The sequence below is a fragment of the Suillus bovinus genome (assembly GCF_016758785.1).
Source record: "Suillus bovinus strain UH-Sbo-P2 chromosome Unknown EDB93scaffold_29, whole genome shotgun sequence".
Taxonomy (NCBI): domain Eukaryota; kingdom Fungi; phylum Basidiomycota; class Agaricomycetes; order Boletales; family Suillaceae; genus Suillus; species Suillus bovinus.
Genome location: NW_024542085.1, coordinates 255,504 through 272,393, shown reverse-complemented (window position 1 = coordinate 272,393; position 16,890 = coordinate 255,504). Strand labels below are relative to the sequence as shown.

General features: G+C 49.1%; 6 protein-coding genes across 6 annotated transcripts; 1 reads left to right on the top strand and 5 right to left on the bottom strand.

Annotated features, from left to right (window-relative positions):
• Window positions 1–58: 58 nt before the first annotated feature.
• EDB93DRAFT_1147390 (Mob1/phocein) lies at window positions 59–1,147 on the bottom strand. The gene is made up of 5 exons (XM_041449526.1): window positions 1,065–1,147; window positions 781–1,016; window positions 638–731; window positions 459–586; window positions 59–408 (listed from the first exon to the last, which is right to left on the bottom strand). Exons 1-5 carry the CDS (start codon window positions 1,085–1,087, stop codon window positions 137–139), a joined length of 753 nt encoding a protein of 250 aa, XP_041307573.1. The 5' UTR covers window positions 1,088–1,147; the 3' UTR covers window positions 59–136.
• EDB93DRAFT_1147386 (uncharacterized protein) lies at window positions 1,134–8,324 on the top strand. Its single transcript, XM_041449525.1, has 18 exons — window positions 1,134–1,688; window positions 1,742–1,912; window positions 1,961–2,064; window positions 2,117–2,908; window positions 2,959–3,778; window positions 3,837–4,045; window positions 4,103–4,269; window positions 4,322–4,427; window positions 4,477–4,694; window positions 4,748–4,907; window positions 4,959–5,192; window positions 5,241–5,455; window positions 5,507–5,813; window positions 5,862–6,164; window positions 6,215–6,343; window positions 6,392–6,718; window positions 6,769–6,924; window positions 6,977–8,324. Exons 1-18 carry the CDS (start codon window positions 1,277–1,279, stop codon window positions 8,012–8,014), a joined length of 5,868 nt encoding a protein of 1,955 aa, XP_041307572.1. The 5' UTR covers window positions 1,134–1,276; the 3' UTR covers window positions 8,015–8,324.
• EDB93DRAFT_1250605 (uncharacterized protein) lies at window positions 8,130–8,975 on the bottom strand (the record flags this gene model as incomplete). Its single annotated transcript, XM_041453037.1, has 2 exons — window positions 8,130–8,835; window positions 8,890–8,975. 2 exons carry the CDS (start codon window positions 8,973–8,975, stop codon window positions 8,130–8,132), a joined length of 792 nt encoding a protein of 263 aa, XP_041307571.1.
• A 375-nt stretch (window positions 8,976–9,350) lies between these two features.
• Window positions 9,351–10,762, bottom strand: EDB93DRAFT_416014 (uncharacterized protein). Its single transcript, XM_041456307.1, has 3 exons — window positions 10,495–10,762; window positions 9,515–10,440; window positions 9,351–9,461 (listed from the first exon to the last, which is right to left on the bottom strand). Exons 1-2 carry the CDS (start codon window positions 10,584–10,586, stop codon window positions 9,768–9,770), a joined length of 765 nt encoding a protein of 254 aa, XP_041307570.1. The 5' UTR covers window positions 10,587–10,762; the 3' UTR covers window positions 9,351–9,461; window positions 9,515–9,767.
• Window positions 10,763–11,396: 634 nt separating this feature from the next.
• On the bottom strand, window positions 11,397–12,204 carry EDB93DRAFT_1240651 (uncharacterized protein; the record flags this gene model as incomplete). Its single annotated transcript, XM_041451787.1, has 2 exons — window positions 11,397–12,069; window positions 12,119–12,204. 2 exons carry the CDS (start codon window positions 12,202–12,204, stop codon window positions 11,397–11,399), a joined length of 759 nt encoding a protein of 252 aa, XP_041307569.1.
• Window positions 12,126–16,126, bottom strand: EDB93DRAFT_1147372 (uncharacterized protein). Its single transcript, XM_041449524.1, has 9 exons — window positions 15,666–16,126; window positions 15,426–15,608; window positions 15,215–15,370; window positions 15,060–15,167; window positions 14,847–14,990; window positions 14,626–14,788; window positions 14,377–14,573; window positions 14,184–14,328; window positions 12,126–14,135 (listed from the first exon to the last, which is right to left on the bottom strand). The coding sequence occupies exons 1-9, from the start codon at window positions 15,897–15,899 to the stop codon at window positions 12,520–12,522; spliced, it is 2,946 nt and encodes a 981-aa protein (XP_041307568.1). The 5' UTR covers window positions 15,900–16,126; the 3' UTR covers window positions 12,126–12,519.
• Window positions 16,127–16,890: the final 764 nt, after the last annotated feature.

Sequence of the window (16,890 nt, the reverse complement as noted above, 5' to 3'; positions counted from 1 at the left end):
CTCTGATCTTGCTGTGCAAAATGACGGCAAAAATTCAATGTAATTCCAGATTATCAACATTAATACAACGGATTGAACAAAGACCATCCAACAGAATCAAATATCCACCACACCATATACTTGTCCCGCAAGTAATCTAACCTTCCAAGATTCCCATTTCTCTCCACCTCTCCCAAAGCATACCAGCGCCAACAGGTGAGTTAGCAGCGCCTTTCACGTCTTTGATGTCCAACAGTTCATATTCTCGACCAAATGCGAGAAAATGGGCAAAGAGGGAGTTGAAGTGGGGCTCTGAACGGAGATGCAGAATTTGAGGGTAATGCGCGTGGTAAATGTGTGCGAATACGCGAAGGAGCTGACGGTAGACGTGTTTCACGGTCGAGGGAAATGACTGAGGGAAGTCATGTCCTGTACGAACGATTATAGGTGGAGGTAGGGTAAATTAAAAAGGGACTTACCAGACTTTGTGGGGAAAACATTTTCATCGTCGAGAAGGTTTTGAATCCATGTCATCACATAGTCGATGTAGGTCGGCGCAGCAAGGTGAACGCTCTTGCGATCTTGATTGATCCATGTGTAGTTGAGACTGCAGGGCATAATTCATGAACGAACGCGCTCAGAACAGCGAGACACGTACTTTTGTCCCGCAGACATGGTCGGACATGATTGCTGCGTACAGCACTCCGATATGACACCATAAAACTCGTTGAGGTTGGTATAAAAGTCAAATACTAAGGCGCCATTTGAGACGGTTCGGTAAAGTGAGACTGATGGACATACCGTTGACAGCTACCCACTCCATGATGTCGACATACTTTGGAAGAACGACGATGGTTTTGAAGTTGCCTTTGACGAGTGCTGCCTCTACAAATGGGCTACACAAATAAAGAGGTTTTTGTGCTACAGGTGTGACTGGAGACGAAGGTACAGGTGGGGGTGGCATGTCAGAAGAGAACGCCGAAGAGGTTGGTGTAGGCGAACGCTTTGGTCCGCGCGGTGTACGCGACATGGAACGACTATAATGAATTGTTAGATAGTTTTTACAACTCTGAGCATAAACTCACCCTATTGAATTGAAGAAAGACATGGTAAACGAAAGTCGAAAGTTGAAAGAAGGACGATCAGTAGCCTAACTCTTGGATTTCAAGAGCAGAACTATCATTTCCAAAAAGGGAAAATAAGTATGCATATGTGCCGTGGCGTGGGAGTCTATAGCAGGCGTTGCATTGTCTGCAATTTCTTGTAAGACTCTGGTCGTTGTCTCTCTCCATATTACATGGTGGGCACAAGGCGAAAAAGCAAGGCTGCCGCAGCCGCAGCCGTCCAGAACGACTACGATGGCACATCAACTCACGAAACAGACGAGTCCAGTTATCCACAACCATTCAGCATCCCACTACCTACCGACATCGATGTTGAAGCACTTTCAAGCTTGATACCGGAAGTCTCGTTTGCTACCCCAACCCCTGAAACCATAGTATCTGTATACAGATTGCTCCTTGCACAAGTAACCGAAACCAATGCCACCCAGAGAGACCTAGAGGAGGCGAGGGCCGATGTCGAACGGAAGGAAGTGGAACTAGACCAGGCTTATCAAGATGCGGAGAACAAGACAAAAAGTCTCGAAACTTCCCTCGAGAATGTTCAGAGCCAACTCACAGTCACGAGGCAAGAAAAGGAGCAGCTTGGTAGGTATAGTCCTATCGTGACACAATACACTCAAAGCTTATGTTCTCTGCAGCTGCATCGAAGAGTAGCCTGGAAGCACAGATATCAAACCTCAGTACCTCGCAGTACACTTCATCGACCGAACTCGATCAATTCAAACATCGCGTTGAGGACGCTGAGCGTGAAAAACGTGACCTTATGGGTGTCGTAAATAGGTTGAAGGAAGATGCAACGCAACGCGACGGTACGCTATTTACATCTATTTTATGAATCCATAATTTATATTTCTTAGATGAGGTGCAAAACTTGCGCAACAGCCTCCGACAAGCACGTCAAGAACACCAAACACAAGAGAGTCAAGTGCGCGAGCTTCGCTCATCAGAAACATCCAACAAGGTATCTGTACTCTACCTGAAACCTGGCGCGTTTTCGCCTAACGCATTTTTAGTTCAAGATCGACTCTCTTACGCAGCAACTCCAACTCGCACAGTCCGAAGTTGAGCGAGCAACCGTCGAATTATCGTCTAAAATCGAAGAACACGCCAAGTACCGACGCACGAAACACGCTGAGTTCGCAACCCTGCAAGCCGCACATGACTCACTCACCCAGCAACACTCCGCATCGGAGAGTGCGTTCAAGGCTCTCCAGAGCGCGCACGCGTCTCAAGCACACCAGCTCACGCAGGCTCTTGCACGTGTGCAGGATCTGACCGTACAGCTCGCAGAACAGGAAGCAGCATTCACTAGTGAAGCATCTGGGCTGCGACGACTCGTCAACATTATGGAAGAGCGCGAGAAGCAGGCGAAGGAGATTGTCGAAGGTATTGAACGTGAATGGGCAGGTGTCGGAGAACGCGCCGAGCGACGGGAGGCAGCTCTGCAGGCTGAAGTCGAGAAGGAGAAGCGGGCCCGAGAGGAAGCAGAACGAAAGGTTGATCAACTTGAAACAGTCGTCGAGCGCATGAATCGTGGTGAATTGCCTGTCGCCTCCCGCGGAACACCCGTCCCAGGAACCCCTGCAACCCCTGCTCGCAATTCTGCTCAAGCGGCCGGAATGGAAGGTATGTTTGGCCTGAGCCCGACGGTCGCAATGGTCAGCAGAGCACAGAAGACCGGAAAGACGTTCACCGATGTCTATGCCGATTATGTTCGTTTGCAAGATGAATTTGCGAAGAAGTCATCCGAGTATGATCACATGGACAGAACACTTTCTGCAGTGTTGGCACAGATTGAGGAACGGGTAAGTTGTATTTCCAAATCGTCAAATGCTAGTCTAATCTGTCTTTTCAGGCTCCCATTCTATCACAGCAACGAGAAGAGTACGACCGCCTACAATCCGAAGCCGCACAACTTGCCTCACAACTCTCAACGGCGCTCGCCGAACGGGAGGGTAACTCGAACGCATTCCAAGAAGCATCGCAGAAGTTGAAGAAATCCCACTCAGAGAATGAACTTCTGCAACGGCAGCTTGATGACCTCGGTCGGCAAGTTCAAACTCTGCTCAAGGAACTCGGGAGGCGCACAGACCCGTCTTTGCCTACGGATGCTGAGATGGAAGAAATGGAACCCTTACCAGCTGAAAACATTAATGCTGTCATCACGAACAACCTCGTACTTTTCCGCAGTATCGGTGGGCTACAAGAACAGAACCAGAAGCTACTCAAGATTGTACGTGAGCTCGGTTCTAAAATGGAGGCGGAAGAGCGTGACTACCGCGACGCGCTTGAGCAAGAGCAGAGTGAAGCCGTGAGAGAGGCGCATGAGGCGATTCAAGATTTGGCTGCACAGCTTGACAGACAGAAGAAGAGCAGCGATATGACAATCCAGGCGTACATGAAGGAGCGGGATGCGTTGAAAGCCATGCTTGCACGGGCTGAGCGCTCTGGACTGTATGCGGGCGTCAACGGTGACATCAACGGCGCCGCTGATCCTATCAAGAACAATCTAGCTGCGGAACTTGAAGACGTGCAAGCTCAGTTCGAGGCTTATAAAGCTGAGATGGGTACGGATTCTGTGAAGCTTCGAGAGGACCTACAACAAGCGCATCGCGATCTCGGGCAGGTTAACGTTACACTTGCCAAGGCCAATGCCAAGATCGAATATCTCACTGGTAGGCACTTCCACAGTTTGTTCGTGCTTTTGATCGTTTAATTTTTTTTTTACTTAAGACCGTCATCGCATGAGCCAAGACGAAGCAGCGTTGCACACCCGCAATCTCGACAACTTGACCAAGCGCAACCAACAACTCTATGACCAGTATATCCGAATTGATATCGAGTGTAACCGAGCCCAGCAGGAGTTGTCCGAGGCTAATGGTCGTGTTGAGCAGTTGCGCAATGAGAACGCAAACCTGCGTGCAGAGAAGAAGATATGGGAGGTTTGTCTTTTTTGCTGTATTTACGAGAAACGTTGTGTTGAGTATTGTCATTTCAAGTCTGTCCAAGTTCGCTTGGTGCAAGAGAACAAGACCCTCTCCGTGGAACGATCTCACCTGACTGACCTTATAGCCAATGTGCAGAGGATGCACGGCGACCTTGAACGATCGGGAGAAAATGACCGACGGCGTCTGGAAAACCAAATTCAGGCGATGGATGACCAGACGTGGGCATCTGAATGTATCTCAATACAATAAAAGGCTAATTGACTGCCACAGAAAAGACATGAAGGCTCAGCTCTCGCAGGAACGTGACGCAGTCCGCCACGTCAGGCTTCAGAAGGATATCGACTCGAAGGACCTGCAAACCCGCCTGGACAAGACGGTATGCTTTACCTTCTTTGTGGATATACACAGGTCCTTATACTTTGCAGACCGAACAGCTATCTCAAGTTCGGGAGTCTCTCGTTGGCGCAGAAACCAGCAAAGTCCACCTCCAAGAGCGTGTTGACCAACTAACACGCCAGCTACAAGGTAACGAGGAGAAGCTTGCCGTGTACGAACGTCGCCCATCGACTGGCAATGGCGTTCCTCGTTCTGAGCAAGACCTTCCACGTGAACAGCAACTCGAGCAGGAAGTCGCGGAATTACGGTTGGTGTCCAAGCACCATGTTTGTGGTACCATACTGAACAGATTAATTCTAGGTCTGCATTGAAGGTCGCCCAAGTCGATCTTACAGCTGCTCGTAGTCATATGCAGCAATTCCAAGAGATCTCTCAAGCTAACGAAGCTGCTCTGTCTGCACTGAATGCTACGCATGATCAATACAAGACTGAGACTGAGGCGCAGATCTCAAAGAACGAGGTGGGGCCACTAGAATCACCAGAGCTTTAGTTCTCTTACCGCTTTTTGCAGCTGGAGTACAAGGCCCTGCAAGATAAACTGCGCAGCGTGGAGGATGATGTGCGACAGTCTGCTGATAAGTTCTCTGAACTTCAACGCACGTTTGAGTCGGAGCGGCTGGCTTGGACTAATGACAAGAAGACGTTGGAGGATACCATTGTCGACTTGAGCACCTCTGAGAAGACTTCTGAGACTGACCGCACCACTCGCGAGAGTGAAGTTCGTCAGCAAGAGGAAAGGGCCCTTGTAAGTTGCCATTATTTTTTTTTCTACCCGCATTCTTAGTCTTTCCAGGCCGCAGAGGATAGATACTCGCGTGAAGTGATACTACATGCCGAATCGATCAAGACCATCGAGACCCTCAAGCAACAACTATCCGTCGCTCAAGCTACCTCCAGGGAGAACACGTCAGAAGCTGCTAATGCCCAAGCTAAGCTGGCAGCATCTGAGAGCAGCTGGAAGCAGCAAAAAGAGGCTTTGGATAAGGAAATCACTGATCTCAACGCACGGTAGGTCCCTGGCTCGGTGCCGATCGGTTCTAAAATCTCATTCAAACACAGGTCCAAGGATCTGTCCGCACAGAATGCTCTTCTTCATCAGCATCTCGAGACTGTCAGCACCCAAGCTACGCGCATACGTCAGGCTGCGGACTCCTCCGCTGCGGATGTCACTTCTGGTGACGCAGATATTCGTGGCGATGTGGACACTAAGGTTTCAGAACTCAGATCTGTTGTGGCTTACCTGCGCAAGGAGAAAGAGATAGTTGATCTCCAACTTGAGCTCAGTAAACAGGAGAACGTCCGCTTGAAGGCTCAGATCGAGCATTTGGCTCAGAGTTTGCAAGAAACCAGGGCAACCCTTGCTGAGGTATGCTTGTTAGTATCCATTATTGATGATGAATGACGCTGGCATCAGGAACGGGAACGGGCGATGGAAGCGGCAACTTCGGATGCTCAGCACGCTGAAATGTTGGAGAGGATCAACCAGTTCAATATTCTTCGGGAAAGCAATGCTACCCTCCGCGCTGACTGCGAAACTTATGCTAAACGCTCTCGCGAGCTCGACGCAAAACTGCAGGCATTGTCCACAGAGCTTGAACCTGCCAAGGAACAGGCTCGCATGGCACAGGCAGAGCTGCAAGCTAGGGATGCACAGATCACACGTCTTGAGGGAGAGAGTCGCCGTTGGCAAGAACGCAACGCGCAGTTACTGAGTAAAGTAAGTGTTTGGAATTGTTTGCTTTTTGTCAGGCTGACGTGGCTTGGCAGTATGATCGTACTGACCCCGCTGAGATCCAAACGCTGAAAGACGAAATCGAAACGCTGAAAACTCAGAAGGCTGGTGCAGAGAAATTGGCTGCAGAACATGAAGAACGAGCAAACACTATCCAGGCCCGGGTACGTATTTTCTTTTCAAACGATAACGCCATTCTAACTAGTCTTTAGCTCTCACGTCTCGAAGCTAATTTCAGAATGCACAAAGATAGCAACACGAAAAGTGTAGACAAGTTCAAATCTAGCCTTGGATTACTTAACAACGAGAAGTCTCAACTTACTGCCACTGTCAATGAGCTCGAAGGCAAGATTAAAACTCTGACCGCCGAACGAGACACATTGCGCACCGCATCGGCATCTGATGCATCGCAACAGTTGAACTCCCAGCTAGAGACGTTACGTCAAGAGAAGGCCGCTTTGGAGCAAGCGTTGGCCAATGAGAGAGCTGTGAAAGCCCAGGCGCCTTCCGAAGGTTCATCAGATCAAGCTGCGCTCATTGTATGCTTTTCCCGCCAGGCAGAGTTTTGTTACTTACCCTGTTTATGTAGGCTTCCCTTAGGGATGAAAGAGACAGGCTTTTAGCAGAAAAGGAGGCTTTGAGCAAAGCTGGATCCTCTACTCTACCTTCTGATACTGCGCGCTCATGGGAGTCGGAAAAGCTTGAACTCATAAAGGCGCGAGACGAGGCAGTAGCGCGTGCTAGTGTTGGTCACTTGGTTTGACTGGGTGAAGCCACACTAACGCCTTTTTTTTCAGACCTCAGATGAATTGGCAAAAAAGGCCTCCGATGACGTCAGGAACCTCCGTCAATCCAATGATAAATTCCAAGCTAGAATTCAAGAAATGCAAAAAACCAGAGAGAAGTTTAACTCGGAACAGGCAGCCGTTGTCGCCGCCGCTGTCGAGAAGGCCAAGAGTGAAGTCGCTGCCGGCGTTGCTTCTGTAGACACCGAGGAACTCTCGAAGAAGCATGCCCAAGAACTGGAGGCTCTACGAGCTCTGCTGACTACCCAGCACGAGACAGCCCTCAAGGCAGCAGTAGACGCTGCTACTAAGGCTGCCAAAACAGACGCTGCCAGTTCTTCTTCCGATGAGGCAACGAAAGCCGCTATTGCCGCTGCCATCGCTGCTCATGATGCAGAACTCCAAGAACGACATAACGCAGAGTTAGATGCAGCGGTCGAGCGGGGTAGATTAGAATCGCAGGCGAAGAGCAAAATCAAAGATGGTCAGCTTGTTCGATCTCAGGTCAGGCTTAAGGATCTGGAAGCGCAAGTGCTGGAGTGGCGAAAAGCTGGATTAATCCCCGAGGCTCCGCCACCACAAACGCCCACAGCGCCAACCTCCAAGGTGCCGCCCCCGGTTATTGCTGCAGCTTCTACTTCACAACCAGCCACGGCTTCCACTCAGGCAACAACTGCATCAAGCGCAACACCCGTGAAGCCTGCCGCCGCAGCCCCAGCAGGTCAACCTGCAGCTGCTAGTGGAGATAAGCCACCCACCAGTGGTGCAGTTTCCCTTGGTATCCCCAGAGGTGGCCGAGGTAGAGTTGCTCCGCGCGGCACCGCGAGAGGCTTCGCCCGAGGTGCAGCTCCTGGTCGGGGCGGCGCTCCACCCCCTGTTGCAACTACCTCCGGTACTACAGGGATATCTATCATTGGCGCAGCTAGTAAACGTGGTCGAGAAGAAGATCTGGCCACGGATGATTCCCTGGCGAAGCGGCTGAAGCCCGCGGGGGAGACCGCACCCGCACCAAAACCCCCTGTTACTCTCCGTCGCCCACCTCCACAGTAGCCGGACTCGCAGTAGTGTAGTACGGACTTGCATTTTACCATGACTCCACATATTGTATCAATATTTCAGTTGTCGATTCACTATTATTATATCCTGTTTGTTATTTGCATACTGCTCATGTAGGTAAGTCGAGCGCATTATGTTCAACGGAGCTCGAACAATCAGAATACCTGTCAATTGCCTCCATCAGTCTCCCCCACCGCCCTCTGTTCCAGTTCTTCATTTCCTCCCATTCCAGATCCTCACAGCAATACTGTGCCCATTTGCACAGTGCCGCAACTATGAAGTCAGCGAAACACGGCGTATCCCCCAATAAGAATTGACCGCGGCTCATCGCATACCATCCGTCTATGATATTGTACCCAGTACGCAGTGCATTCCATTGTGCCACTCTTATCTTGATGCTTGCAAAATGCATCCATGGGATGTCAAATCGCTCCACCCGAGTGCGGATATAATACCCCTTGCTCTCGGGTTTGAGTTTCTGAGCACTTTTAAAACAGGCCAGCAAGATGGTATTCTTTATAGCTTGATAGAACGCGGTGTGAAAGACGTGTATCAGTGCAGCTGTGTTGTGTGGCATCAATTTTGGTGTATCAGGGTATTGCTCATCGAGGTACTGTGCAATCTCAAAGGTGTCTTTGATCCATCTATTCGTATTTGGATCCATGATGACAGGAAGCGTGTGTATGGTTATCGGGGTTCCATTGACGTTGCGCGTGGCGAAAGGTGCGAGAGAATGCTGCTCGTAAAATGGTTTGATCTCCGTGTATTCGAGCCAGACGGTCTGGAAGGGTAGGCGCTTGAAGGTAAGACAATATCTATGACGTGACAGTGTCAACGATGAAGAGGAACTTCTGAGGCGGGTAACATACCTTGTCTGTATCGTGCCTACAAACCATGATTTACCCTGCACTATGCTGGAGACATCGTAAAAGATAATGGGTTTGAGCATCGACATTGTTTCCACGATATTCGCGTAGAGTAGTACCAACACGGGGTTAGGCTTTGCCAGTACTCGATACTATCCGCAATGCGAAGCTTTTAGCTCCTGAGGCTAGTCTGAGGGAAAACCACTGTTTGCTACCCCCTAGACACGGTCCCGGATTCACAGTCACTATGACTCGGAAAGACCGGGTTTCATTTTGTTCCCCTTACCGCTTCTCAGTTTACTTGTGGAGCCTCGTCTAACGCTCTGCCTAACACGACTGTAGGAGTCAGATGTGAGATTATTACACAGGGATCTTGCACTTGACTTACACTGGCAGGTCTTATATATGCTGTCCATTAGTACGGGTGTTGAGCGTTCAGATATTTTGGGGTACTTCACACACCAACAAGCTGCGGGACCCAGGCTTTTGTTTGTTGAGTTCCGCAAGTAAAATGCAGGAAGGGGAATAAAATGAAATCCGGTCTTATCACCAAAAGTCTAATCAGCTGGGGAAATCTATAAATCAATTATGTAGGTGATGTAAATTTTTGAAATCACTATACGCTTACTACGGAGTGTTTAGGGCAAGCGAAGTCCCCCAGCGGAGAACTCGGTCACAATATTTTATTACAGACAATGTCACTGAGTACAATGAATTGAAGTAGTACACGGGAAACAGCTGGGGACTCGCGAAGAAGAAGAGATGAAACTAACTGGCGAGATTGAGACTCGAAAGAGATGACACGAACTACAGGCTCGATTTCTTGACAGAAGTGAAAGTGGACTACGATAGGTAAACCAAACGCATCATGTTCAACGGAACTACCTCGAACAATCAAGATACTTGTCAGTCGCCTCCACCAGTCTCCTCCACCGCCCTCCGTTCCAGCCCTTCAGTTCTTCCCACTCCTGGTTCTCAAAGCAATACTGTACCCACTTGCATAGTCCAGCAACTATGAAGTCAGCGAAACACGGCGTATCCCCCAATATGAATTGACCATTGCTAGTTGCATACCATCCGTCTACAGTATTGCACGCAGCACGCAGTGCATTCCACTGTTTCTCTCTTCTCTCGGGCGTTGCAAACTGTTCCCATGGAATGCCAAATCGCTCCACCCGAGTACGAATATAATATTCCTTGCTCTTGGGATTGAGTTTCTGAGCACCTCTAAAACTGCCCAGCAAGATGATATCCTTTATGAGGTTATGGAATGCAGTGTGAAAGGCGCACACCAGCGCGGCTGTGTTGTGTGGCAGCACTTTCGGTGTATCGGGGTATTGCTCATCGAGGTACTGCGCAATCGCAAAGGAATCTGTGATCAACCTATTCGTATTTGGATCCATGATGACAGGGAGCGTGTGCACGGGCGTTAGGGTTCCATTGACGCTACGCAAGGTGGTGGGTGCAAGAGAATGCTGCTCGTAGAATGGCTTGATTTCCGGAAACTCGAGGCAGACGGTCTGGAAGGGTATACCCTTGAAGTTGAGACAGTATCTATGACGTGTCAATGTCAACGATGAAGAGGAACTCCTGAAGCAGGTAACATGCCTTGTTTTCATCGTGTTTGGAGACCATGATTCACCCTGAACGATGCTGGGGATATCATAGAAGATAATGGGTTTGAGTCCTGGCATCGACATTGTTTCCACAATATCCGCGTAGAGTATTAGGTGACGGGATTGGGTTTGGGGTTTTCCAGTGCTTGATATACACGAGGCGAGGCTCTTAGCTTCTAGCCTGGATAGCCGCTGGTTGCTGCCCCCAGATGCGGATCACGGGAAGTAAAACTTGAAACGATTAGATTACAGCTACTTTCTTTCATATCGGATCGTTCCCCTGGTACCTGGTCTAGCGTTGACCAATTTGAAGGCCTGACGAGGTCTGCTGGAGAAATTGATAAACCGTGACGCACCTGAGGCTCCCACGTTGTCAAGCCTGTTAGATGTCCAGTCTAAGTCGAGGGGCTTTGAGTAATTCCCTGCCAGTACGAGCCTTTGCAAGCTTACCTATAACTAAAGTCATCAAGTATAGGATCGAATATTTAATTCCTGTAATAGGTGGTATATATAAGAGAAAGACATACCTTTGATGAGCTGTTTCAAATTTGATTTGCTGGAGATCAGTGGCTCATTAATGTCATCCCCAGTGACAGTGGACATTTGAGGGGATGACTTAGCGCTGGATGTGCGCCCCAAAAACCCGGCTGGGCCCGGGCCACAACCTGAAGCCAGGCTTTGCACATGGAACATCGGCACTATGCCATGTCCGGATGCGTCAGGTTGTCGCCAGGTATTCGTACTGGCAAGGAATTAACTCAAAGCCCCTCGACTTAGACTGGAGACACCGATACAGGTATGCTTGACAACATGGGAGCTTCAGGTGGATAAACGATTAGTTGGTTCAGGGTAGGGTCGCCCCAAAGTAAGCGCATCATAATTAGACCGACAGAACTACTTCGAACAATCAAGATACCTGTCAGTTGCCTCCACAAGTCTTCTCCACCGCCCTCCGTTCCAGCCCTTCAGTTCTTCCCACTCCTGGTTCTCAAAGCAATACTGTACCCACTTGCATAGTCCAGCAACTATGAAGTCAGCGAAACACGGTGTATCCCCCAATATGAATTGACCACTGCTCGTCGCATACCATCCGTCTACAGTATTGCATGCAGCACGCAGTACATTCCACTGCTCCTCTCTTCTCTCGGGCGTTGCAAACTGCTCCCATGGAATGCCAAATCGCTCCACCCGAGTACGGATATAATATTCCTTGCTCTTGGGATTGAGCTTCCGAGCACCTCTAAAACTGCCCAGAAAGACGATGTCCTTTATGAGGTTATGGAACGCAGTGTGAAAGGCGTGCACTAGCGCGGCTGTGTTGTGTGGCAGCACTTTTGGTGTATCGGGGTATTGCTCGTCGAGGTACTGTGCAATCGCAAAGGAGTCTGTGATCAACCTATTCGTATTTGGATCCATGATGACAGGGAGCGTGTGCACGGGCGTTAGAGTTCCCTTGATGCTACGCAAGGTGGTGGGTGCAAGAGAATGTTGCTCGTAGAATGGCTTGATATCAGGGTATTCGAGCCAGACGGTCTGAAAGGGTAGGCCCTTGAAGTTGAGACAATATCTATGACGTGTCAACGATGAAGTAAAACTCTTGATGGCGGGTAACATGCCTTGTTTTCATCGTGTTCGGAGACCATGGTTCACCCTGCACAATGCTGGGAATATCGTAGAAGATAATGGGTTTGAGCCCTGACATCGACACAATATCCGCGTAGAGTAAGTAGCACGGGGTTGGGTTTTACCAGTACTTGATGTGCACGGCAAAACTCTTAGCTACGGAAAGCTGTCTAGTGCCCCAGATCGATACGGATTACGATATCAAGCGCCAGCGTGGAGTTGAACATTGATCGATGACCACATCCACGTAAAATCGGACTGTGTCATGGTCATCAGATATTCGCCACATTTGGGGTCGACTCAGACATCACCTGTATACCTGCAAAACATAAATTCCAGTCTGGTCTGATTTATCACTCTCAGGCGACAATCCAGTTAAAGTTCAAATTCTCCACTACAAGATTTCTACTGTCCTGATTTCCATATCGTGAACGTGAGTCGTGTCTTTGAGTTGTGCGATAATATTGAGATCTGAGGCGACTCTCTTATATTCTTTGCGGAGCAGCTCGCGCTTGAGCAAAAATGCGCCAAAAGGCTGTCCAAGACGAACGATTAATCGCAATGCTCGTTCCGGATCAACCTCATGCTCTTCGGAGGACCCGACAGACGAAACGTCTGCAGGGGATTCAGGCGGGGTCAAATTGCCTACGTTGTGCACGTCATCAGACCCGAGAAGACCATGATCCCACGGACGAATAAGCAAGAACTCAGTTGTTCGAATGAGTCTAATCGGCAATTGGAGTTCGTCTTCCGTGGTGATCAGTAGGTCTCGAAGTCTGTCTGTCTTGACTTCATACGTGGTACGTGTATCTTGGCCTTGACGGCTCTTCCGTTTGATTTCGGTGACACGGAATGCGATGCAAGGCAGTTGTAGACGTTTATGCGCAAAACGAGGAGCATGAAGGGAGTCGAGTTTGCTGTACAATTTCGAAGCCAATTGTACATCCCCAGTATCTCGTAGCAACGAGACTGATTCGGACAGCTCTTCAGGAGATAGAGATGGGAATGTGGGCGGTAGAGTTTTGTATGAAGATATTTCAGCTGGCAGACAGCTGTTGAACTCGGATGGTTTTCCAACCCAGTCCAGAGCAGTAATGTCGCCCGACTGAGCTATGATCGCTTGCAAAAGCCGCCCAAGGGCATTCTGCTTCCTTTCCCCATAAGAAACGCCTGGGTAGACGCGGAAGACGCCAAACAAGGAATAAGCAATGTCTTCCTGCCGTGTGGTGATACGCGAGGATGCCCATTGGAGTATCTTTCGGACATTTCTCGTCCCTGGATGGAAAGAAGCGAGGGACTCTCGATCTATGCCTGTGGCTTCTGCTAACTCCTCTGTGATCTCATTGGAATGCTTGTGGTTGGCAGAGCAATCGTTGAGATATAGGGTCCAATCCTTCTGATAAAAGAGGATGCATTTTGAAGCCATAAGTTCTTGAAATGTCCATCCTCGTTCGTTCCAAACACTCTTTCCCAGTGCGCCAGAATTGGAGGAAGGTAGAACATCTGACAGGTAAACGATAGTAAGTGCTGCATGATGATACCAGTCAAACATGGAGTCGATCGATTCGCTGAGCTCAACGTTGTTGGTCTGATCGATGCAGCACGTGTCCATCCAGGCCCAGCGATACCCCGCATCGCCAGCAGTCCTGCAGAATACCTGCAACTTCAGGATGCCACCAACTGGATGCAACTCGTATACGTTCTTGCCCTTGATGTCTTGCAACCGTGATTCCTTCCCCTCCCACCTGTGTGATAACATGACGCAACGGAAGTATTTTTCCACCACTGCTCTGATGTGCTCCATTCGTGAGTCTGGATGCGTCATTATGAATAGCAGAAGTTCATTGTACTCGCTGCTTTCCTTAAATGCGGTTATTTGGGCCTCTCGGTCACATAAAAGACCGGTGGTAGTGTCTAGTAGACGAAGTGGGGCGTTTTCGAGTTGAGGGTTAATGAAACCTCGGATATCAACTTCCGCTTCGAATGGACTGATATAATGCTGACGCAAGTCTGGGAAAAGAGTTAGCATCTTGATGGATGTGAAAAAAAAAGGCTTACTTCGTACGTGCGACTCGGAAGCATCCTCTAACTTGGAGAGCATGCCCTTGAAAGCATCGATAGCTTCGTCAAAGCGCTGTGCGCCATGAAGAGCAGCATGTTTCAATTGATATCCAATATAAGACGAAGGCTCGAGTTCGATAACCTATACATTACGGTGAGCGTTAGCCGCACAAAACAGATGTCATCGCACCTTTTGCGCATCCGAGACTGCTTCCTCCCATAGCCTTTTTTCTGTATTCGCCTTGCAGCGGTTTAAGAAGATGACGAGGGTTCCGGAACCGAGGTCAATCGCTGCCGAATATAAAGCGATTGCTTTGTCGTAATCATGCGCAGCGAAGGCAGTATCTCCCTTAGTAACACAGAGCGTGCTGCATTCATCCTTGAAAGCTGAGTAACACAGGTGAGGATTGCAGCATAGGTGACATTATAGAACACTTGCCAGTAGACCAGTCAAAGCAGCTGGCCTGCATGGTTTCGTCACTCATATCCATCATATGATTGTATGAATCAACGGCGGCTCGAAATTTACCCAACCGAAGGAGTGCATAGCAACGTTTCTGCCTTGCAGTTTTCCACAAGAACTCGATGTCCCATCCGAAAAGCTGCATAAAGCACCAGTTGGGCATGAGAGGCATGAGAGGCTGTGTTATATCAACGTACCACGCATAAGTCCTCACACGTAGAGTCGACGGCCGGTTTAGATGAGAAAGCGTCAGTGTTGATAGCAGTGGTGAAGTGATCATCAGCTTCGCCGTAACGCGCATCATTGAAAGCATTTATTCCCAGTTGAACATTTAAATATGCCTGACGTGTAAAAGTTAGAATAATTGGCATCGACGAGGCACAAACCAGCTTAATTGAGTTGATACTCACTTTCACCGTACGACAAGTAAGAGTATCGCCACCACGACAGGCGGCAGCCAGCTCTTGGACACGCTCCATTGCATCTTCGTGTTGATTTGCATTAAAAAGTGCAATAGCCTGAAAATGGTCAGGAACAAGGATTATGCGAGAAAATAATGACATACCTTTATTAACAGAAGAAAATGGATGGCCTTCGAATCTTCGTCTGCAAATATGAACGCGAGGTCAAATGCTTTCATCGCTGCTTCAATCTGTTTTTGTCCGCAGAGGGCAATGCCCTTGGAGATGCAGCCCATCAAAGAGGGCTGAATGCTGAGAGACTGTGCGACCAATTAACCTATGTCGAGGGGAAGATAATGTGACAGTGTATCTTACCGTACGTGCATCTTCAAGCGCGCAGTCCCATTCGGATTTCTGCGCCATAAGAAATGAGCGATTGGCGTAAGAAATGTAGTTGGTTTTTTTCTCAGCGTAGATCGCCTCCGTTAGCAGAGATTCAGCGGTAAACAAGTCTCCAGTTATGAACGCATTGCGGATTGCCGTGTTTACCGTGAAGAGCTATTTAAGGTATGCTCGTATCAAGTTATACTACACAAGCCAGCGTTGTAGACTTACCTTGGATTTAGGCAACGCGTCCTCTGGTATGGCCCACTTTGAGATACGCTTATCCTTACCTCCGCTGAGGATGTGCTTGCCATCCGTGGAAAAGGTGACGCGGAGAACATAGCCGGTGTGTCTGAATATGGCGATGGTCCGTCGATTCGAAAGCTGCCAGAGGCGGACATCATTATCATCAGATGCAGAGGCGACCAATGTCCCATGGGAATTCACGGCAATGGCGTAAATCATCTTCGAATGACCTGTCCATGGATTACCGACCAGATTCCAGGTCGACGTATCCCACTCCCGTATAGTTGGATCCTTAGAATTTCCTCCTGAGAGAAGCCGTTTTCCATCAGGTGTCCACGCTAGTGAAATGTTGCATGACTGCGAATTGATGACAGCATGAGCCTTGAAGATCGCAACACGTTTGTTTGTGCGCGTATCCCATACTTGGATAGTCTTGGATGTCGCGATGGCAAGAAGTCCACCAGATGGCGAATACCGAACGCAAAAGACTTCAGCGTCACAATACAATGGGTTTCCTCGCAGCCGCCAATCTTTTGTGCTCCATAGCTTCATCGTCTTATCCGATGAACCAGATACGAGCGTTGTTCCATCTGGAGACAAATCTATCGAGCGGATCCAATCGCTGTGGGCTTGATTGCACTGGCCGAGACGCTCCCCAGTTTCTCCATCCCAAACGATGAGCGTTCCGCAATCACCGCTTACTATGAATCGCCCATCTCTTGATATCACCAGACCTAGCACCCAGGTGCGATGTCCCTCCATGACTTTCAATACAGTTCCGTCCTTCAAGTTCCACAGACGAAGCGTGTTATCATTCGAGCCCGTCACCATGCGTTGTCTATCGGGTAACAGTGCGACTGAACATATGGTGTCTTCATGACCTTCGAACGTTCGAACGGGTGTGGTCGTTGGAATGATGGGTTGCGCTGTATTCGCCATTCTTGTGGGAAGTAATGGCGTCAAGCAGCAGCGGGGTAGACTTGTGGTGGGTATCTTTCTCTAATGAGTCTGCGACGTATGTGTACTGGGCATTTTTATGCATTTCCACTACATATGACTTAATGGGTGAAGGGCAAGGGGCGATCTTCTCCCGCAGCGACCTTGTACCGAATTATCTTCAATTTTGAGTGTGCCCTCGTACCCCATCTTTGCAGTGTTTGCACGTACCTTGTTCTTTACAAAACATTTTACAACGTTCAGTGATAGCCGA